General features: G+C 47.5%; 1 protein-coding gene across 1 annotated transcript in view; it reads left to right on the top strand.

Annotated features, from left to right (window-relative positions):
- Positions 1 to 23,827, top strand: part of LOC136176637 (ubiquitin-conjugating enzyme E2 E2) — a 346,202-nt gene extending 322,375 nt beyond the window's left edge. Inside the window, exon 6 of the mRNA XM_065947094.1 lies at positions 23,500 to 23,827. Coding sequence (XP_065803166.1) covers positions 23,500 to 23,597 — 98 coding nt within the window. The 3' untranslated portion in view covers positions 23,598 to 23,827. The remainder of the gene's footprint in view (positions 1 to 23,499) is intronic.
- Positions 23,828 to 24,158: the final 331 nt, after the last annotated feature.

Here is a 24,158-nt window from a genome sequence, read left to right as displayed (position 1 = left end):
AGGCACATGTGAGTGCATCCTCATTTAGGGGCGGTGGGTTAGTCACTGCTTACCCCCCTCAAAGGAAAACAGCTCTAGATGTGTAATCTCTATGCAAATCTCGTCAGCATATTTACACTGGAAACAAATGTAGCCAATTATAGAAAAATAGGTGGAACTGTTTGAAGCATTCATTACCTCTTTCAGGGCAATGGGATAAATTAAACTCCAGAAAACTGCTGTAAAAATAACTGTTTTAGAATTTAAGTACAGTTGTTTAATTTACTGCTGTTTACCAGATTCCATTTTAATAGCAAAATTTAGCTTCCAAAAAAGACTCCCAAGGAGGCGCTTCATCTGAGAACCTGGAGTCACGCCCCCTCAGGTGTTTAAAGATCACGGCCTTGTGTGGCCCGTTTCCCGCCGCGTCCAGAGGCGCCTGTCTGGACTTCCCTGGCGGTCCTGCAGTTAAGATGCCACGCTTCCCCTGGAGAGGGCTCGTGTTTGATCCCTGGTCCGGGAGATTCTGCATGCCATGAGGTGCAACCAAAAAGGAAAAAAGGGTGGCCTTTCCAGTTCCAAAAAGCGCCCCCACGGTTTAAGCCGTCTTGAATAAATACAGTGGTGGGTTCAGGCCCCTGAGAGTGCGGTTCCTGCCAGCCGCCAGCTCCCAGTGGAGAGCAGTGTCTCCCGCCCATCAAAGGACCTGCAGGGTCAGAGCAGGAAGCCAGCTTTCTCCAACCCATTCCCTCCGTTTTAATGACGAATGTGGGAGGAAGAATTCAAGTACTGTCATAGGAACGATCGCCTGGAGTAGGAAGTGGGAACCCACTGGGGCGGGTTCTTGCCTGGAGAATCCCATGGACAGAGGAGCCTACGGACCACAGCCCACGGGGCCGCCAAGAGTTGGACATGACTGAGCAACTGAGCACGCACACCACACGCGTGCACGCGGCGTTAGTGTCATTTGCAAAGTTAAGCTGCAGTCTGGGTCAAGTTTTCATGACTCGTGGAGGCAGCTCCATGAGGAGTCATCATCAGAATCAGACTTATGAGAAGTGAGAACAGAGACACGGCTGGACTCACACCCTGCACTGTGTCCCTTCCGGCGGCATAGTGTGCAGGCTGGCTTTCAGCCCTGTGATGTGAAGAACCCCAAATTCCTCTGAGTCCAAGCCAACTGCTCCTTTGAGTCCAAACCTACTCCTTTGTTCCAGTTATTTCGTGTCAGTTTCATTTCTTTGGGCTATATGGGGTCTCCAGAGTTCTCTTTGCAAAAGTACAAACCTCTGGAAAAGATGGCCCATTCATTGCCAGTCGCATTGAGATCCGATATATGATCATTTCCTCTGGGAGAAGAAGATCTGTGAGTGTCAGGAAGGGGAAGTGAATACGGCAGGGAGTTAGCCAAATGGGGAGGAGGCAGCCAGATCAAGGGGCATTTTCCCTGCTGTGCAGAGTTGCCCTGCAGTTAGCTCGAGGCCCAGTTCTGTGGGTTTGTTTGTGGTTTTGTTTTTTTTTTACTTTTTTTTGAAGTATAGTTGATTTACAGTGTTGTGTTGATTTCCGCTCTACAGCAAAGTAATTAAGTTACACATGTATATGTGTATTTTATATATATATATAGGGAGAGGTGGGAACACCAGACCACCTTACCTGTCTCCTGAGAAACCTGTATGCAGGTTAAGAAGCAATAATGAGATCCTTACATGGAACGACGGACTGGTTCGAACCCAAGCAAGGAGTCCGACGAGGCTGTATATTGCCACCCAGTTTGTTAACTTTTATGCAGAGCACATCATGTGAAATGCCAGGCTGGATGCAGCGCAGGCGATTGCCAGGAGAAAGATCAGCACCCGCAGAGGTGCAGACGATACCACTCTGGTGGCAGAAAGGGAAGAGGAACTGAAGAGCCTCCTGACGAGGATGAAAGAGGAGAGTGAAAAAGCTGGCGTCAAGCTCAGCATTCAAAAACTAAGGTCGTGGCATCTGGTCCCATCACCCTGATGCTGGGAAAGACTGAAGGCAGAGGACGAAGGGGCTGACAGAGGATCTCTGAGATGTTAGGTGGCATCATGGACCCAACGAACGTGAGTTTGCACAAGCTCCAGGAGATAGTGAAGGACGGGAGAGCCTGGCGTGCTGCGGTCCGTGGGGTCACAGAGAGTCGGCCACAACTTAGTGACTGAACACACACACAGGTTTTCTGTTCCTTTCCATCGTGGTGTATCACAGGATACTGAGTGTCGCTCCTGTGTTGTGCAGTAGGACCGTATCTATCCGTCTGTGTATAAAGGCTCACATCTGCTGACCCCGGCCCCCCACTCCCTCCTCCTCCAACCCCCTCCCCCAGGCGACCACCAGGCTGTTCTTCACGTGCAAGAGTCTTTTTCTGTTTTGTAGACAGGTTCATTTGTGTCCTGTTTTAGACTTACATGTAAGTAATATCATATGCTGTTTGTCTTCTCTTTCTGCCTTGCTTCACTTGGTATGATCATCTCTAGTCTACCCATGTTGCTGCAAACGGCATTATTTCACTCTTTTTTATGGCTGAGTAGTACTCCATTGTATATATGGACGACGTCTTTATCCACTCCTGTCGATGGACACTTAGGTGTTTCCTTGGCTTGGCTGTTAGGAGTAGTGCTGCAATGAACAGGGGTGCGTCTTTTGGATTAGATTTGTCTGGATAAATGCCCAGAAGTGGGACTTCTGGATCCTACAGTAGTTCTTAGAGAAGGAAATGGCACCCCACTCCAGCATTCGTGCCTAGATAATCCCGTGGACAGAGGAGCCTGATGGGCTGCAGTCCATGGGGCCGCAAAGAGTCAGACACGACTGAGTGACTGACAGTTTCACGCTTTGATTTTCAGGGTAGCTCTGTTTTTTGCTTCTTGAGGAAACTCCACACTGTTCTCCACAGTGGGTGTACCAGCTTACGGAGCCTCCAGCAGTGTAAGAGGGTTCCTTTTTCTCCACAACTGAGAGAGGCCCAGTTCTGCGTTGCCGCACTCTCCCAAAGAGTGAGCAAGCTGCAGAGTCTGCTGCGTGGCTTTGTCCCAAAGTAGGTCTGGCGTTTTCTCACCGTGAGGGCAGCTGGCCACCATTCTGAGCGGTGCTGAGGTAAGAAAGCTCAGCGTGTTACAGTGGCTACTGCAGCGAGGCTTGCTCGGGGTCCCCCGAGGCCTGCTTAGGGGAGCAGCAACAAGCAGAAGGCTGGGCTTTCTGCCCTGGGGGGCGAGAGGGGCCATCTGGCTCCAGAGAAGTTGGCTTAACTCTGTGAGGGTTTAAAATCCAGATTAGAAAAATCCCACAGTGAGCATACGGAGCCCCTCTCCCATATGGAGAAGATGATCCTCCTGAATCAGCATTGCTTTGGAGGGCTTGATATGTCTGCAGTTAGCTTGCTTCCCTCCTCTCTGTGTTTTAAGAGCCCCCTTCATGAGACCTGCTGTCTTCACCCTCAGAGACGGATGTCCCTAAGGAAGACGAGAGTGACGATGTAGATTCACCCCGTTGTTGTCAGCGGTCACTACTCACGAGGCTCCTCCAGCAGCGACTCCTGACCACTAAGGGGAGGGCCGAACATCAGAGCAGCCCCTGTTGAAGATAAAACATGATTAAGACATAGAAAAATAATTTAATGGGCAAAAAACATCTGGGACATCAAGCAGGTTATTGGCCAGAAAGCATCTTTATGCGTAGTTGGCCTTGGCCCTGGGGAATCTCATGGCAGGGGAGAAGGGACAGTGGAAAACAGAGGGTTTGAAAAGAGGGGCCTTTTAGGACCAGGTTATGTCTCTGCAGACTGAAGCTTACTTCATTTGGAAGAGGAAAGACTGAAAACGGGAATGTTCGAGGGCATTTTGACAGTCCATGTAGGAGACGACAGAGGCCGTGAAGAGGCGGAAGAGAGCAAGGGCCGGCAGATATTTGGGAATCAGAATCCCCAGGACTTGGTTTCCTCACCACTGTGCCAGTGTCACTGGAGACTGTGTGCACGTGCCTGTGCCTGGTCCCCCACAAATGCCCAGCACAGGCTTGGTGTGCAAGAAGGACGCCACTCCAAGATCAGTGAATATTCCTTAGTCAGCTCACGGTCCCCAGGGGATCAATCCGCCTGTCATCCATCCATCCATTTGTGCTAGTAGAAAAATGGAAAACGAGATTCACAATTTACTACCTATGACGTTAGAATTTGTTTGACATGGTTCTTTACCTATATAAGAAGGATATAATAAGAGTTTGAATCCTGGAAGTCAGTCTGCCCACTTGGCTGAAGCAGAAGTAGGCATAGACTGTAGCCCACCAGGCTCCTCTGTCCATGGAGATTCTCCAGGCAAGAATCCTGGAGTGGGTTGCCATACCCTCCTCCAGGGGATCTTCCCAACCCAGGGATCGAGCCCAGGTCTCCTGCATTGCAGGTAGATTCTTTACGGTCTGAGCCACCGGGGAATCCCAATTCAGAATACATTACAAAGCTACTGTAATCAAAACAGAATGGTACTGTCACAAAAATAGACACACAGAACAATGGAATGAAATAGAGAGCCCGAAAATAAGCTCACACACTTATGGTCAATTAATCTACAACAAAGGAGGCAAGAATATACAATGGAGAAAACTAGACAGTTACATGTAAAAGAATTAAATTAGAACATTCTTTCAACACTGTATACAAAATAAGCTCAAAATTGGTTAAAGACCTAAGTGTAAAACAGGACACCATAGAACTCCTAAAAGAAAAGACAGAACAGTCTTTGAGATAAATTATAGTAATATTTTTAGGGGAATCTGTCTTCTAAAGCAAAGGAAATAAATGCACAAATAAATAAATCAGACCTAATTAAATGTAAGAACTTTTGCACAGTGAAGGCAACCATCAACAAAGTGGAAAGACAGTCTATTGATGGGAGAAAATATTTGCAAATGATATGACCTTTAAGGGGTTAATATCCAAAATAAACAGCTCATACAACTCGGTATAAAAAAAATAACAATTAAAAATGAGCAGGAGAACTAATAAATGATAAATGTAGTGGGGATGAGGAAGATAGAAGGACCTCACTTAACAGCCGTCAGGACGGTGGCTGTTTGAGGCAGGAATTATTAATGAACACCACAGCAGGTGGGTGGAGGCTTGTTGAAGTACAGGATATTGGTTAGTTTGGAATAGCTTGCTATAAAATATTTATCAGTCACAAAGATAAATGTGATGACTCTAGAGTGGAGAAACCTGGCGGAAGGCAATTTGACCAGGTGACCAAGGGTTGGCTAGAGTGACATTAGGTGCCTCCCTGTGGAATACGGACAAGAGAAGCCACGTCCATGCTATTTCTGCAAAAAATACATGCTCTGGGTCTGGTCACAAGGAGATACTGGATGAACCCAGACTGAGAGATATCCTGTGGAATGAGAGTCTCGCCATCCTGTCGAATTCAAGAAAGACTGTGAAGTATGGAGGAGCTCGGGAGGCATGACTGAGCACGTGGCGCTGACCCGGGGCGTGGACCCGGGAGTGAGACAGCGTCACTGCTCAGAAGGCAGCAGCTGCACGCGGCCTGCACGCAGCGGTGCTGGCCACACTGGGTTCTGCTGGAAAGGGTTTGTGTCTGTCTGGGGGATATGCATACCGATCTCAAGAGAAGAAAAAACGAACAAGAATTCTTTTTAAAAATGGGCAGAAGACCTAAATAGACATTTTTCCAAAGAACACACATGTAGATGGTCAACAGACACATGAAAAGATGCTCAACATCAGTAATCATCAGAGAAATGCAAATCAAAACCAAAATGAGATATTATTTCATCATCAAAAAATGGCTATCGAAAAAAACACAAATAATTAATATTTGGGAGGATGTGAAGCAAAGGGAACCTTCGTGCACCGATGGTGGGAATGTAAACGGGTGCAGCAGTGTGGAGGCTCCTCAAAAAAATTAAAACAGAGCTGTCATGTGGCCCAGAAATTCTACTCGTAGGAAAACATCCAAAGAAAATGAAGACACTAATTCCAAAAGATAAGTGCACCCAGAGTTCACAGCAGCGTCATGTACAATTGTCGAGATACGGAATCCATCCACGCATCCTTCAGCAGACAAATGGATAACGCGAGATACGCGGAACACACAAAAAAGATGAAACTCCTGGCATTTGCAAGAATGTGGATGAACCTGGAGGGTATTATATGTGGTGAAATAAGACATAGAAAGACAGATAGTGTATGATATATGTGGAATCTTAAAAAAAGATACAACAAATTAATGAAAGTAACAAAAAAAGAAAGAGACAGGTACAGAGAACCCATGGGGAGAAGGAAGAAGGGAAGGGCAAGTTGGGAGATTAAAAGATAGAAGCAACTGCATATAAAATCAGCTGTGTTATACAGCACAGGGAATATAGTCAATACTTTATAATAATTATAAATGGAGGATAACCTCTAAAAATTGTGAATCACTATGTTGTACACTGAAAACATACATGATATTGTTCATCACCTCAGTTCAGTTGCTCAGTCCTGTCCGACTCTTTGCGACCCCATGAATCGCAGCACGCCAGGCCTCCCTGTCCATCACCAACTCCCAGAGTTTACCCAAATTAATGTCCATCAAGTTGGTGATGCCATCCAGCCATCTCATCCTCTGTCGCCCCCTTCTCCTCCTGCCCTCAATTCATCCCAGCATCAGGGTCTTTTCCAAGGAGTCAACTCTTCACATGAGGTGGCCAAAGTATTGGAGTTTCAGCTTCAGCATCAGTCCTTCCAGTGAACACCCAGGACTGATCTCCTTTAGGATGGACTGGTTGGATCTCCTTGCAGTCCAAGGGACTCTCAAGAGTCTTCTCCAGCACTACAGTTCAAGAGCATCAATTCTTCAGCGCTCAGCTTTCTTTATAGTCCAACTCTCACATCTATACATGACCACTGGAAAAACCTTTGTTAGCAAAGTAATGTCTCTGCTTTTTAATATGCTGTCTAGGTCGGTCATAACTTGCCTTCCAAGGAGTAAGCGTCTTTTAATTTCATGGCTGCAATCACCATCTGCAGTGATTTTGGAGCCCCCCAAAAAAAGTCTGACACTGTTTCCATTGTTTCCCCATCTATTTGCCATGAAGTGATGGGACCAGATGCCATGATCTTAGTTTTCTGAATGTTGAGCTTTAAGCCAACTTTTTCACTCTCCTCTTTCACTTTCATCAAGAGGTTTTTTAGTTCCACTTCACTTTCTACCATAAGGGTGGTGTCATCTGCATATCTGAGGTTATTGATATTTCTCCCGGCAATCTTGATTCCAGCTTGTGCTTCTTCCAGCCCAGCGTTTCTCATGATGTACTCTGCATATAAGTTAAATAAGCAGGGTGACAATATACAGCCTTGACATACTCCTTTTCCTGTTTCAGCCATGCCTCAATTTTAAAAAATAAGAATTGAAACCTTCATAAAGAGATAACAGGGAATCTTGAAGTCAAGCAAAAGATCATTTATAGGAAGTCGATCATACTGTATGCTTTAGACCGAAAGCAGAGATAGCTAAATATTAAATCACAAAAGAAGATTTACACCAGGGCTTCCCAGATGCTTACTAATTCACATGAGTGACTTGGAGAGCTGCTGATCCCATAAAGATAAAGTCATTCAGGCTCAAGTATGGGAAGGAGGAAGGATGTCTTGCCAGAAATCAGATCCCTCCATCCTCACCAGTGGAATTGCTCATTAACTCATTCATTAAACAGACACGTATTGAACGGTCATCGTCAGGACCCCCAGACGGTCTGCTGTCTCTGTGACTAAGACTGCAAGGGGCCCTGCCCACCCCGAAGGAAAGGCGGGAGTTGGGAGGAGGAGATGGAGCAAGACCTCAGCCCACGCCTCCAGGGAGAGGCACTGCCCAGGGCGGAAGCGTCCACGTGACTCACCAGGCTGTCTTGGCTACACAGGGCCAGCCCTCAGCGACAGGCAGAGGCATCCAGTCGACCAAAACCACTGATGGTCCAGTCCAGCTTTGGCGCTGAGCGGGGTTGTTTCTGCCTGTGGACTCCAGCCCAGATTCCCCCACGCGGTGGAGCTGGGCGCGTGTGATGTGTCCAGGGCCATATTCACACCCTCTCTCCAACCATCTCCTGTCCCGCCCTATGCGCCGAACAGCAGTGCGGACAGAAAAGACGGTTTGAGAGGGAAATTGATGCGTTAGAGTACAGTTTTTAGTGGGCAGACTACATTTGAGGACTGTGGGATGGAAAAGTACTTTTTTATGTTGAAGAAAAGGTGTGTGTTACAAATACATCTCCTTAAGAGTTTTGTTGTCATTTTTACTTCCATCAGGGTTAGAAGTAGAGGGAAGACAGGATTGGGATAACCTTTGGTCCCTTGTAGACACAGACCATGATAAAAACACTTCAATTGGAGAGGATTTCTTTTCCATAGTTGGCAGGAACAAATGTTTGTAGAGAACATGGTATATATATATATATATATATATATATATATATATATTTTAAACTGGACAACTGGTAGGTGTCTGATGGGTGTAAGCTAGTCTGTCCTTAAAATCTAGCATCCTCAGATACTGACAGGTGTTGGTGAGGATGAGAACTTGACCCCTCACAGATTGCCTGTGGCCATGTGAATCCTCTTCAGGCAACATTTTGGCAGTTTGGCTAGTGGTTAAGTGTAGGGTTACCATATGGCCAGGTAATTCCACCGCTGGGTATTTATCCAAGAGAAATGAAACCAGGTCCATGCAAAACCTGTACACAAATGTTCACAGCAAGACCATTCACAGTGTCCAGAAAGTGTGCACCATCCACAAGGCCATCAGCTAATGAATGGGTAAATATAATATGGTGTATTCATACAGTGGAATATTATTTGGCAGTAAAAAAGAATGGAGCACTGATGCATGCTTTGTGAAAGAAACCAGTCACAAAAGACCACATGTTGGATGATTCCATATATATGAAACGTCCAGTATAGGCAAATATATAGAGACAGAAAGAGGAGTGGACCCCTCGGGCTGGAGGATTTAGAGGTACAGGATATAAAGACATCTTTGGGAAATGAAAATATTCCAAAGTGAATTATGGCTGTGGTTGTGTACCTCTGTGAATGTACTAATAGCCACTGAAGTGTGCACATAAAATGGGTGGATTATATGGTATGTGAATTACATCTCAGTAAAGCTGCTTTTTAAAAAATTTAGCTTTGACATCTCAGCATCTTGGACTGCTTCCTACTTGCTGCAGCCACAGCTTTTTTGCAGATGTGGGAAAGAAACATGAATCTCTGGCGTTTTTTTTTTTTTTTAACATATTTCTTTTTCTTTTCTTTTCATTTATTTTTATTAGTTGGAGGCTAATTACTTTATGTCTTAAGTCCAGCACTGTAAGTATATTTTCTGAGAGTTCATTAGGAATTATGGCTTAACTAAGCCTGGAATTGCAATCCAATATCTTCTCAGTAGGAATGGGCCATCTGTGCTGCTCTGTGGATGGGCCTATGCTAGCAGACGCTTTCTATTTCAAAACACACATTGATTTAGGGTACACAGCACTGCTGTGTGGCCTGAGAGAACAAGTTTTGATGTATTGAAAAACATTTTATCAACAGTATACTTCAGGTTATAGCAGAGTATTGGTTGAGCCGTCTCAGCTCAGGGGGCATTAATACGGAATGGCTTTAATTTTCTGCAGCCACTGCCTTAGGCCACATTTTGTTGAATTTTGCTTTTCCATCCCTTAACAGCATTTAGCAGCATTCAGGTCACTTCCAGTTAGTAGACGATCCGCCTGGCCCATCTTTAAAGTCTCCTCTCCTGCTGATTTAAATCGGATTCCATTTCCCCTCCGCGAGGATGGAGCAGGTCTGGTTCTGAGCCCTGCTCTCTCCCCTCCCGAGGCCTGACTCCTAGGCTGTGGGGCAGCTAGAGGGTGCCCACAGGTCTGCTGGCCTCAGGCCACGCTTCTGTGACAAGCAGCCTCTTGCCGTCCACACCTTCGGATGACACGTGTCAAAACGCTGCTTCTCGCGGCCTGGGAGATCTCAGTTCCCAGGCACCTGGCGTGAAAACCGGCCGGCCCTGGCGCAGCTTCCCCGGCCAAGCCCTTCCCCACGGGCGCTGGGGACTTTGTCAAACGGTCGGGGCGGAAGTGGAGGGATGTCACAGACTTGTGTACATACCTGTTTTTATACACGTCACTGGTGTGAAGTGAACGCAATTTGCAGATGGTAAAAAATCCAGTAATTTTTTTAAATTTTTCCATTTTTTTTATTAGTTGGAGGCTAATTACCTTACAGTATTGTAGTGGTTTTTGCATACATTGACATGAATCAGCCATGGATTAATGAACCCCCCTCCCACCTCCCTCCCCAGGGCATGTAGCCAAAGACCTCCGGGGATTCTTACAATGTGCGTGCGTGCTCAGTCGCGACCTGGATCTTTTCCGACCCGGGGCTGGGGCTTCGCTGTCCCTGGGATTCTCCAGGCAAGAACACTGGAGTGGGTTGCCATTTCCTTCTCCAGGGGATCTTCCCAACCCGGGGATCAATCAAAGCCTCATCTCTTACGTCTCCTGCATTGGCAAGTGAATTCTTTGCCAATGTACCACCTGGGAGTCCCTGATTTTTGCAGCTGTAACTGACAAAAGAGAGCGGTTCTAACATGAATGTTGGGTGGTATTTTAAGTTAGGAACTAAGACCAAAGTTAAACCAAGAAAGGTGTCAGAAGCTGACTTGTTAGCCTTGCCGCGTGCCTCATCCGGGCAAGATGCGCAGCAGCGTCCCTTGTTCTTCCGCCAAACAGATAGAGTGGACTTTTAAAAACCACTCTGAGGGTCAATGATAACGGTAAAAGAATTAAGAAATGATGAGTTTTAAGTATTGATTACCCTTATAAGTCATTTAATTGTAACTTTATATCATTTAATTTTTGAGAATGGCTATTTCAGTTTCTAAAAGTTCAAAAATTGGCTGGCCAGCCGGCTCCAGAATCCCACCGCCCTCCCGCAAAGCATCCTCCGAAGAGCCTCTGGGCTCTGGGCCCCTCTCCTGGGGGCGCCCCCGAGCAGATGCAGGGATGCTGGAGACCTCCACCTCGGCGCCCCGGGGGGCGCTCCTCACGCCCCCAGGCCAACGTCAACCCCCGGCCGGGACCGGGCTTCAGAGCCTCCGGCTGCCGGGCGCCGCGGCTTCACTGGTGGCGCCTGCCTCAGCCGTGGTCCCCAGCGCAAGTTCATGCGCCCGACAGAGGGAGTCAGACACACCGAAGCGCAGGCGCTGGAGCTGGGAGCAGAGACACAAGACCGTGCGGGGAGAAGGGCGGCTCTCGCCCCCAGGCCCCCAGCTCCGGAAGGGGCTCGGCAGAGCATGCAAGGCCGGGGAGGGAGGGCAGGGCTGCTCGTTGCAGACTTCGCGGTATCGGAGTCCTTGGTTCTTCCAGCTGTCCGCATCGGTGAGGTCCCCGCGTCCCTGCAGACCTCCCACATGACAGACGATATTCTCTGTCCTGAATGTTGCCTTTTGTCCCTGTGTGAATGGAAGTGTTCCCCCTTCAAGGTCGGAGCTTTGAGCATGGGCTCTGCCTCGGGCTCTGCGCAACATTCCTAACTCAACCACAAGCAATAGAATAATACAAAAAGAATAGATACAGTGTGGAGTCGGATTCGTTCTTCCCTGTTGCAGTAGCTTCAGAGGAAAAAGCCGCCTTCTCCCTTTTTGGTGGTGGGAGGAGAGGACACAGGGGTGCTGACCTCCGCACCCGGCACCGCACTCCGGCTGGTTAGCGCCGTGTACCCGCAGACCCCCTGCTCCTGCAGACCCCCTCCTCCCCTCCCGCAGGCCCCCTCCTCCCGCAGACCCCCTCCTCCCCTCCCTCAGACCCCCTCCTCTCCCGCGCAGACCCCCTTCTCCTCTCCCGCACCGTCTGGTAGACTTATGGGCCCCGCAGAGTCCACTCATCTTCCCTAAGCACGTGCTGGGGAAGACACCAATGTCTCTGTAGGAGCTGGGGCACTTGGATCCTCTTTTAGGATCATTGGGTATTAATTTGGGGGTAATAGCACATCTTGCTAGACTTGTATGATGCTTCTCAAAGTTGAATCTAGTTAGATCGCAGCCACCACTTGGTTCAAATCATAACCATGATGATTTTCTCCCTAAATTACTTTATGAGCCCTGCCCCACCACACAGACACACACACACACACGATACAGATATATAGACACACCTATAGATACATATGTGTAGATAGATAGATATGCTTCCCTGGTGGCTCCGTTAGATAGATATGCTTCCCTGGTGGCTCCGTGGTAAAAAGTCTGCCTGCCAGTGCAAGAGATGCAAGTTCAGTGCCTGGGTTGGGAAGATCCTCTGGAGAAGGGAATAGCAACCCACTTCAGTCTTCTTGCCTGGGAAATCCCATGGACAGAGGAGCCTGGCGGGCTACAGTGCACGGGGTCACAAAGAGTTGGACATGACTTGGTGAGGAAACAGCAGCAACAAATATATGTATGTGTATATATGTGTGTGTATATATATATAATCTTCCAAGGAACTTAACAACCTTCTGGTCTGAGTTAGACCTGTAATTAATAGTCTGGTTTTCCCACATTCTAAAGTATGAAAACTTTAACTTTGCCCTACTCACTTGATGCTTAATTAGTAGACCCTGAGGAATTCAGATAGTCCTAAATCTTGATAACATTCTTCAAAGAGAGCCGAAAATTCCTGTACCCCCGGGGGAAATAGCTTTAATTGCTCCAAGTCTTAACCTCGAGTTTATAGTTCTCCAATTGAAACTCAAGTGAAGGAAAGAAATGAGGAAGGCTGGGAAGTTATCCTGCCAGGTATCAAGCATACTATTAAAGTATAACAAGAAAAACAGGAGTAAATAAAGCAAGAGGCAGATTAATTGCGTGAAGGAATATCAAGCACAGGAGCACGCCCGGACACTTATGGGAATCGTGTGTGATAAAACCAGCATTGCACAAACAGCTACTATCTGTATATACGGGAGAATATTTCTAGAATACTGGAGTGATTGGAGAAAGCCTGTCAGTGCACGTGATATCACACTAAAAAGTATTAAAGAAAGATTGACTTATTTAAGTACTGAAAAACTTTAAACTTGTGCTGACAAGAGCCATTTTCCACTGGGTTAAAGGACAGACGATTTGGAGAAAATATATCCTTCACATATTAGCAGATAAACGGTATTTCCCTTAGAGGTGCACTGAACTTACTTTGGCTGAATGCTAAATAACCCAAGTTAAAAATCAATGAACAGCTTAAGCCAAGGGTGAATGTTCCCCCGTAAAATGATCTTCTGAGAAAGAAGAATAAATGTGAAATTTTATCTGAAGAATCTAAGTAATCTTACAGTATTATTATTGAAAATTGTACGAGATTCCCCAGCGGTCAGATGCTTAAGACCCCGTGCTTCCACTGCTGGAGGCCCGTGTCAGGGAACTACGATCCCACAAGCTTCATGACATGGCCAAAAGAAAATTTTTTAAAAAGATTCATAAAAAATTAGATATGTTTTTGAAGTTTGTCGTAACGCTGTCATTTCTCAGCACTGCTAGCTGCACGTGCACAAGACTGCGATGTTTTCACCTGATGAAAAGCATGGATTTCTTTTTCTCTATTCCAGTGTGCTTACTGGTTAGTGGGGACTTTGCTATCAGGTCAGTAAGCTTCCCTTTTTCCCTGATGGTAACACAAAGGTAGAGAGCTAAAGATGTGGCTGACGGTGATCACCGTGCAGTCTTTGAAGTCCCCCCACAAACCGAAACCATGTGCAGCGTGCTTAAAGCCAGTGTCCCTGAATATTTGAGAAGCCCACAGCTTTTTGCCCTCACACTTTTATTTCTAACTGCTTGCCTTCACTTCCTGCTTCCCGCAGTCCCCGGACGCGTGGCTTCCTCTGCCGGCAACCGCTGGCTGTTGCTGTTTACTCTCAGTGTCGGGGTCTGCAGGGCAGCGTCATCGTGTGGCCTCTTCTGTGCCAGGACTTTCCCGTGTGATCGCTGCTCATCCATCTCACTGTGAACATTTGCATTGAGGACATGTGAAGATAATTCCAGACCTTTTCTTTATGTCACATGGTTTGTCTTTGACTGAAAGAGATTTTCAGTCCCAAGTTACATTCATCATGCTTACCAATATTCTAACCACCAGTAGTCAGATATTAGCAATAAGCCCAAATGATGGTTTTGTTTACTAAGTATGATGATAACCTGATCTTTGATCTCCACAAGTTCAGCAAATCTCAAAATAACATCAAAGAGGCATTTGTTGGTTCAATCTTTCAAAAACTAAAGCAGTTTTGACTTTTGAATACTGAAGCCAAAGCTGACCTTAAGTGCATGCTTAATATTTATAATATATAAAATATGCCTTCATATCAGTAAAGAAAAAATGGACAAAAAACATGAACAAGCACATTACAGGAGAAGAAATGCAAATGGTGAACAAACACAAGAACACGTTGAAATCTCAGTAGATATCAAGTTAGATCAAGGTACAACAATGACAGATTATCTTAAAATGTAAATTATGGGAGTGGGTCTGGTGAGGTCTTTGCAACCTCCAGACATTCTTTGGATTCATTGGAGAGTATATAACTCCATTGCTAACACTAGCAAAGGGGTACTCTTTTGCCCCCTTCTGATGCCTATGTCAGAAGCTTTCTCTATCTCCTTTATACTTTAATAAAACTTTATTACACACACAAAAAAAACAATGACAGAATTTTTGTTCGTTACCTTGACCAAAAAAAAAAAAAAAAAAAAAGATCAGTAATGCAGTGTTGGTGAGAATATCCAGAAAGAGAGTAAATTGTACACCCTTTTATTGAAGGACCTTTTAGCAGTATTCACCAAAAGTTTAAAATCTGTACTCTCTGGTCCAGTGCTGTCACCTAGAAGAATCTACCCTCCAAAATGACTCTAACGTGTGCTCAAAAAATGTCTACAAGATGGTAAACGTCCTGATAGCAATAAACCAAATCTAGTCTCAGTGTGCATAAGGAGGGGATAGAAAAATAAACGCTGAATAACTATGCAAGGAACACCCTGTAGTTACTAAAAATAATCAGCTCAGTCTATTGTACTATGGCAGAAACACAACTTGTATATTGGCCCAGAGGGAAATGCAAGCTGCAGAACCATATGATTCCCACTGGGTTTAAATATAAGTAAAGAAAAAAGTCTAGAGCAATGAGCATCTAACTGTTAACAGTGGTCACCTTGAGATAGGAAAGATAGAGATGGAGGGGAACTGAAGGGAAGAAGATTGTATTCTTTACATCATACATGTCTCTTTATTACTTGAATTGATTAAAATGAGCATCAATTACTTTTTAATTTTATAAAAGACTTAAATAAACCCAGGCTAGACCAAACCATGGAACAAAAGTCCCCTGAGAGACACGAAAATGAGCTAGTCCTCACTGTAACGCAGACCTACAGAAAGGCCCCAGTGACTCGGTGAGCAGCAGCTAAAGGAATAGATGTTCATCACGGGGACTGTGGGACGGCTGGAGGAGCAGCGGTTTGTAGCCTGCAAGAATCCAGGAAATGGCAAAGCGCAAACCACAAATTTCAATAATGAAGTTTAAAAAAGCAACACCCAGGGCTTCCCTGGTGGCTCAGTGGTAAAGACTCCATCTGCCAATGCAGGGGACACGGGTTCGACCCCCCATCTGCGAAGATTCCACCTGCCGCCGAGCAGCTAAGCCCGCGTACCCCAAGTGCCGAGCCTGTGCTCAGGAGCCTGCACGGCCACGAAGGGCGGCCCCTGCTCGCCGCAACTAGAGACAGCCCCCAGCAGCTGAAGACCCCGTCCGGGGAAAAGAAATGCCTCATATTAAAACCAAAACAGGCAGGAGAAAAGTGAAAGGAACGCTGCTGGACTCTCCTCCAGGGCCCCTTTCCTGACTTGCTAATCGTGTGTGGAGAAGGATGTTCTGTGATGAATCAGCATATAATGCTAGCGTGACAGAGGGGACGCCTGCCTCACGGAGGGACTGCTCTTTCTGGCTGTTATTTTGTGTTATTTTTGTGTGTTCCTTCCTTGTCTTCTTTCCATTCCTACATCCTTGCAGAAACACGGTGTTAACAAGCGAGAAGCAGCTACTGAGGAATGGGGCAGAGTCCCATGAGGGCAGCAGTTTGCTTAGCATACTTCTCTAGGACCTGGAACATAGTAGGGCTGCAGCAGTGACAGTCCTCTGGAGCAAATGTGTGGGCTGCCCTCCAGTGGGAATTGTGGATCTTTGCTAAAGGTATATTCTCAGTGCAGTGATAGAGGTATGAACGGACAAAACAGAAATGGGGCCCAGAAGCCTGCGACAAAGCCCCTAGACACATCCCTGAGGAGGCTCTGTCTGAGCTAAAATTTGAGAAGTTCATAGAAGCCCGCCAGGCAGAGGAAGTCAGAGAAGCAAAGGTGCAAGAGAGCCGTGAGCGAGCAGGGCTTATTGGAGAAGCTGTGAGTCCGCTGATTCCAGACTAAAGCATGGGATGGGGAGGCCGGAAAGATTAGGTCTAGATCACGATGTTCTCAGGAGCCGTGCTAAGGACCTTGCTGGTTTGGGTTTGGTTTTTCTTTGTTTTATTGCAATGTTCTGTTAATGTCTGCGGTACAGCAGAGTGACTCGGTTGCACATGCACATTCTTTCTCATGTTCTTTTCCTTTGTGGTTTAGCACAGAACATGGAATATAGCTGCCTGCGCTGACAACAGGACCTTGTTCTGTGTCCATTCTCTCTGCACGACTTTGCATCTGCTGACCCCAGCCTCCCACCCCACCCCATCCCTCCCCCGGGCAACCGTAGGTCTGTTCTCCATGTCTGTGAGTCTGTTTTGTCACTAAGTTCACTTGTGTCATACTTCAGATTCCATGTGTAAGGGATATCACACAGCATTTGTCTTTCTCTGACTCATTTCACTAAACAGAATCCCATCCATGCCCATCATGTTGCTGCAGATTGCAAAATTTCATTCTTTTGTATGACTAAGTAGTATGCCACCATATATATGTACCACATCTTCTTTATTTGGTGAAAATCTATGTTTCCATGTCTTGAGTTTTCTGAGTACTGCTGCTATAAACAGTGGGGTGCATGGATCTTTTTGAGTTATAGTTTTGTTCAGACAGATTCGCAGGAGTGAGGCTGCTGGATCACGTGGCAGCTCTATTTTTAGTTTTTTGAGGAACCTCCACACTGTTCTCCATCCTGGCTGCACCATTTACATTCCCACCAGCAGTGTAGGAGGGCTTCCTTTTCTCCACTCCCTCTCCAGCACGTTCATTTCTGCCACACCACGCTGTGTTGAATGTGGGATCTTAGTTCTCCCACCAGGGATTGAACCCAGACCCATGGGCAGTGAAAGCATCGAGTCCTAACCACTGAACCACTCCAGCATTTATTGTTGTAGATTTTTTAAACGGTGGCTATTATGGCTGGTGTCAGGTGGTACCTCACTGTAGTTTTGATTGGCATTTCTCTAATAATTACATGAAATCCCATGGACAGAGGAGCCTGGTGGGCTATAATCCATGGAGTCACAAGGGAGTTGGACACGACTTAGTAAAACAACAACAGTAATTACATGCTAAGGACTTTGGATTTTATCTGAAGAGAATGTCTTCAAGAAGATAATCTTATGTATATTTTTTAAAGATACACACGAACATTCTTATCTGACCTGGGCCCTTATGGTTGGAACCCAGTTACAGAGGCAGGCAGCCTCGACCCAGAGCCCACCCCCTTCTCCCTTATCCTGGGCTGCTTTTGTTTGTGTTTCTTTAAGGACATACATGTTTTCTTAATAAAAGGAAGTCAAAATATTTTTTCCCATGGTTTCTCCTATACCATCTACCATCCAGAAGAGAATGATTTTGGGCCTTGCTGGTAGAACCCTCTGCAGCTGGACTGTCTTCCTGTCCTCGCTCCTCACCGTCAGCTGCTTCCACGTCTGTATGTTCACTTTTGGTTGTGCTGGTCTTCATGGCTATTGCGGGATTTCTGTAGTTGCGGCGAGTGGAGGTGACTGTGGTCGTGCTGCGCGGGATTCTCGCTCAGTGGCCTCCCGGCCATGGCTCATGGGTTCTGGGTGCGCGGGCTTCAGCAGTTGCAGCTCGTGGGCCCAGTGGTTCCGACTCCAGCTCCGGAGCTCAGGCCCACTGATTCCGGCTCCGGCTGTAGAGCTCAGGCCCAGTGGTTCCGGCTGCGGCTCCGGAGCTCAGGCCCAGTGGCTCTGGCTCCGGAGCTCGGGCCCAGTGGTTCCGGCTGCGGCTGTAGAGCTCGGGCCCAGTGGCTCTGGCTCCGGAGCTCGGGCCCAGTGGTTCCGGCTGCGGCTGTAGAGCTCAGGCCCAGTGGTTCCGGCTGCGGCTCCGGAGCTCAGGCCCAGTGGCTCTGGCTCCGGAGCTCGGGCCCAGTGGTTCCGGCTGCGGCTGTAGAGCTCGGGCCCAGTGGCTCTGGCTCCAGAGCTCGGGCCCAGTGGTTCCGGCTCCAGCTCCGGAGCGCGGACCGGGTGGTTGGGGCCCACGAGCTTCGTTGTTCCAGGCATGCTCGACCTTCCCAGACCGGGAGTCACGCCGCGTCCCCCGAGCTGATAAGCGGGTTCAGCCCGCGGAGCCAGCGGGAGGCCGCCTGCTCTAGCCTGCGCCCCGTCCCCCTGCTCTCCTGGACGGGCTTCCTCGCAGAGGGGGGCCTTCAGACAGGGTCCCGGGGTCCCCTGAGCCTTTCCCTTCCGGAAGCGCAGGAGCGCGTCACGCGGCCCGCAGGAAGGGGCTGGGTTGGTGCGCTCAGCCCCGGGACACGCCGCGTGCCTCGGCCCAGCTCTCGCTGCGCCGCCTCTGCGCCTGGCCCTGCGGGGACGCGGAGGGGAGCCCGGGAGGGGAAGCAAACAGAAGCGCGGCGCCCATCACGAGGGACCTGCTGACTTAAGCCTCCGCTCAGCTACTGTTCCCTTGCTTCCACTGTGCCAGCTGGAAAAGGGGGTGGCGGGATTTTTACACACAGGCGGGCAGCGCGCTTTAGGGATCCGGCCGATGGCGGATACGTGTTCCCTGCTCCCCCCTGTGCTTCTCCGTTGACCACACCGTGAATCCTGTCCGGGGACCCGCTCATACACACCACACTGCCAGCTAGGAGAGTCAGGTGCTTAGCATCACCTGCCCCTGTGCTGTGAGCGGAGCCAAGTGTGCACAGGCTCCTCGTCTCAGATTCAGACAAATAGTGAATGAGAGCGCAGACAGTGCAGGAGACTCGAGTTTCACTTCTCTCGTTCATGGATGAACTTTGTGGCTTTTCTTTAGTAAAGAGGGAGGCTGACAGGTGATCATCTCAGAGATTGATAGAGACTTGGGAAAGCAGTAGCAATCTGAAAGCCAAAATGATGGGGAAATTTTCCTTCTATTGTAGAAAGGAATTGATACAGAAATAAGGCTGCCTAATTTATGTTTGGAGACTGTTATTTCATCCCTGGTGTAGCTCTGTCCATGAAATATGAAACCTTAAAGCAGGAGTCAACCTTCCTTCAGGTCATGATTATAAATATACTGTAGAAGGAGTATCTCATTCCTCCAGATTCACCGCAGTAGTCATTGGATGCACATTTATTGCCTAGTTTCATTTGGTTACTTGTAGTCTTAACTGTCTTCTATTCAGCCAAACATTTTAGCATTGAACTATTTGATAACATGATTTTAAAATTTCATTTTATACTTTTATTCCTTCGTTAATACTTTTAAGATATGCATACATTTACAAAGATGCACACAAAATAATATTCTTCACAGAATTGTTTATTAAGCAAAAAATAAAAGTGGAAAGAACCCAAATACCTCTAAATAGGAAATTGATTATTAATTCAGATTAATATTTTAAATGTTGTGGACGTCCCTGCTGGCTCAATGGTAACGAATCGGCCTGCCAATAGAGGGGACACTCGGGCTCCATCCCTGGTCCGGGAGGATCCCACGTGCTGCTGAGCAACTAAGCCCGCCCATGCACCTCAACCCCCCGAGACTGTGCTCTCGAGCCCTGGGGCCGCAACTACTGAGCCCAGAGCTAAACCCTGCGTTCGGCAACAAGAGGAGCCACCGCCGTGAGAAGCCTGCATGTGGCTGCCCCCTGCGACTGGAGCAAGTCCACACGCAGCAGGGAAGACCCTGCGAAGCCAAAAATAAAGGAATTAATTAATTAATGCCTTTTAAAAATTAAAATAAGATGATGCACAGGGAATATAATAACTTTGTATGGAGTATAATCTATAAAAATATTAAATTACTATGTTGTACACCTGAACCTAATATAGTAATATTGACATGTCAATTACACTTGAATTTAAAAAAATTAAAATGATGAGGTAGGATGTAATTCCTGATACGGAAAGTTATTCACCATATAATGAGTTTTTTTAAAGGTTGCAAAAGCAGACTGACCTTTTTTTCTTCTTTCTTGTATGTTTAAAGATAAGTCTGGAAAGATGTAAGTCAAAGTGCTAACAGTGTTTCAGTGAATTTGCAGCCAGTTTTCACTTAACTTTCTGTCTTATGTATTGTGTGAGGCGGCTTTGTAAATTATTATTGTTTTTATATTTAGCATGTATAATTTTGCAGATGGAAAAATATTTCTCTTTTTAAAACTGGGCTTGAAAAGGTGAGAGGAACTCTGAAAGGAATTTACTGCTTATTATTTAAGCATACAAAAAGAAATCTGCACAGTGCGTGTGCGTTTCCTCAGCACGCTAACTCACCTCTGAGGTTTCTTCCTCCTCTGCCACTGCTGAAATGGTCTGAATGCTTCTCCCCACCGCTGGGCTTCCCATTCCTCGTCCTTCACCTGTCTCCCTCTCCCTAGGTGGTAGAACAGCAAACTCTTGTTCCCGTTTAGCCCACCCTCCATGAGGGTACATTTGCATAGAACATTAATATCACTGCTCCTTCTTCTGACTTAAGCCAGTCCTTTACCTTGACTGGTTAAGTTACGAAGCTCAGATGGCTCTTTAGCGCATGTCTCTCACGTTGGGTGCATTTAACCAAATAGCCAGCGTGACGGATGTAGACCTAAGCTCTGTCCAGGGTGCCCAAGTTCTTTGCCTTTCAGAAACTGGAACTGGATGGTTTGTTTCAAAGGTACAGAAGTGGGACTCAGACCTCCCTTTGGCCCTCTTTAGACTCTAATAAAGTCATTACTTTAGTCTGAACTGAAAGACAGCATTTTTCAAGAAGATATTCTTGCCAATCCCATATATTCTGTGTCTCCATTTGGTACTGCTGGTCTAGATCATCTTGAACCCTGGCTGGGCTGGTTGAGGTGACGAGTTTCACCCTTTGGGCAGGTGAAAGTCAAGAGTCACAAAGAGCAGGCAGAGAGGCGGACATTCGTAACAGACCCGTGACTGGCCACCTGTTTACGGTTTGTGATACGAGTGAGTTAAGAAACTGGTCTCTGGCTGGAATAACCTTAACAAGCTTAGTGCAAATCCGAGAAAACGTAAGGGAAGTTCGTAAAAGCTTAAGCAAGTCTTGGGACTTCCCTGGCGGTCCAGTGTTTAGGACTGTGCTTCCGTTGCAGGAGACACGGGTTCAGTCCCTGGTTGGGGAACTAACACCCCACAACTCAGTAGGTGAGGCCCCAAGGGGAAAACAGCCCCCTAAAAACGGTGTGTTAGTGATGTTAGAACTATGACAGAATTTTTGAAACAGCAGGGGTTTGTTGGGAGGACTTTCAGAGGCTGTTGTCGTCAGCCTCCGCAGACCCTGAAAAGGTGGTGCTTCCGTTTCACTGTGATTATTGAGAAGCTGTGACACTGAAAGCCTTACTCAGGATTTTCCTCAAGTTACGAGGTGGTATTAGACCCCAGGCATACTGCCATCTTCTTTGCTTTTTTTTTTTTTTCCTTCGTATTTATTACCAACTTTTGCTCATTTCCCTCCCCCCTTTTCTCTTTTGGTTCTTTCTTATGCACTTGCTCTAATACATACAAATTCTCAACACCAAAAATACTGGAACTAAAACTCAAAGGGAAATTAAAACATGGAGGGAAACCAGTGCCTTCTGGGATCTCCAGAAACCTAAAGGACATTTTTTTAGTTGTTCTGAATGGTCTTCATTAACCCTGGATCCTGTCTGGGTGGAGGAGGGTCCCGGGAGCCTGCAGGGAGAAGGGGGGTCCAGCTCCAGGCCTGGCGCCCCCCTCCTTAGGCTGAGGTTCCTACCGTGGCAGCCCTCGTATGTCCAAGTTTGAAGACATGGTCAAGTCAGTGAGTGTTAGCTGTGAGCCACGTTCATCGCTACTTTTGTAACAGAGAGCTCGATGACTTTGATAGAGCTTCCCTGGTGACTCAAGCCTTAAAGAATACACCTGCCCATGCAGGAGACGCAGGTTCGATCCCTGGGTCAGGAAAATTCCCTGGAGAAAGATATGGCACCCCACTACAGTGTTCTTGCCTGCAGAATTTCACAGACTGAGGAGAGGAGTCTGGTGGGCTACAGTTCATAGGATCGCGAAGTGCCGGACGCAGCTGAGCAATTCTCACACACACACACACCCAATTCTCACACACACACCGAATTCACACACACACACACACCCCCAATTCACACACACACACCCAATTCACACACACACACCCACACACACACCCAATTCACTCACACACACACCCAATTCACACACACACAGCCAATTCACACACACACACCCCCAATTCACACACACACACACCCAATTCACACACACACACACACAATTCACACACACACACCCAATTCACAAACACACCCAATTCACACATTCACACACACACACACACACACCCACACCCAATTCACACACACACACCCAATTCACACACACACACACCCCCCCAATTCACACACACACCTCCAATTCACACACACACACACCCAATTCACACACACACACCCAATTCACACACACACCCAATTCACACACACACACACACCCAATTCACACACACACCCCCAATTCACACACACACACACCCAATTCACACACACACACACACCCAATTCACACACACACCCCCAATTCACACACACACACACCCAATTCACACACACACCCCCAATTCACACACACACACAGACTCACACACACATACCCAATTCACACACACCCACACACACACACACCCACACACTCACACTCACACACACACACACACTGCTGGTAATTCCCAAATACACAGGCGCTGTGTCACCGGCTCACTAACCTGCTGCCCCCCCAGCAGTGACCAGGCTGGAGACCAGGCTCCCCCACTGCGTCTTCTCGGGGAAGGGAACGGCCCCTGAAAACCAGGGGGACGGCGGCCGGTGTCTGCCTGCCGGGGGCCGGCGGGGCTGCTGCGATGCGGCCCCGGGCGGGCGGCCCTGCTCCGGGCAGGACGCGGCCCCGGCCTTTCCCCCGCGCGCCCCGTGTCCCCCGTGTGCCCGGCCCCGGGGCGCCGAGCGCGGGCCCGACTGACCTGCTTCTGCTTCCTTTGCAGCTGACCCGCTGGTCGGCAGCATCGCCACTCAGTACATGAGCAACAGGGCGGAGCACGACCGGATGGCGCGGCAGTGGACCAAGCGCTACGCCACATAGCGCCGCGGGCGGCCCGGCGCGCGGCCCGGAGCCGCCTGGCGCGGAGCGCGTGCGCCGCACCCCTGTCCTCCGCCCACCAGCCCTTCCCGTTTTCTCCCCTCCTCACTCCATCACCCTCAAAGATCTGGTCTTTTTTTTTTTTTTTAATCCCTCCCCCTCCACGTGGATGGGAACTCTGGTTTTCAGTGCGAACAATGTCGGACCTGTAATAATAAGAGCTTTCTTACCAAGCTTCGTATTCCGGTGTGGTTTTGTTCCTTATTGTCCGTTTTCTTTTGATCCTTCTTCCTTTTCTGTGACCTTCGGGAAGACACGAATTCAGAGTTCTATCTCGTTTCTACTCCCATGTAGCGCTTCGGGTTAATTTTTTTGTACTGAAGTCTTTATCGGTGGGTGCATGCGACTGGGAACCAGATTTTGTACAAATGCTTCAATCAGAATCACTGTGCATTACTGAAGACTCTGTTTATCACTGGCCTTCTGTCCCCACGCCGAAGGCTGCCGGGTTGAACAAAATAATATGTATTTTGATTTACTTCAAGTGCTTGTAAATTTCTTAGG

Source organism: Muntiacus reevesi, chromosome 10, assembly GCF_963930625.1.
Source record: "Muntiacus reevesi chromosome 10, mMunRee1.1, whole genome shotgun sequence".
Taxonomy (NCBI): domain Eukaryota; kingdom Metazoa; phylum Chordata; class Mammalia; order Artiodactyla; family Cervidae; genus Muntiacus; species Muntiacus reevesi.
This window is presented reverse-complemented; position numbering and strand designations above follow the sequence as displayed.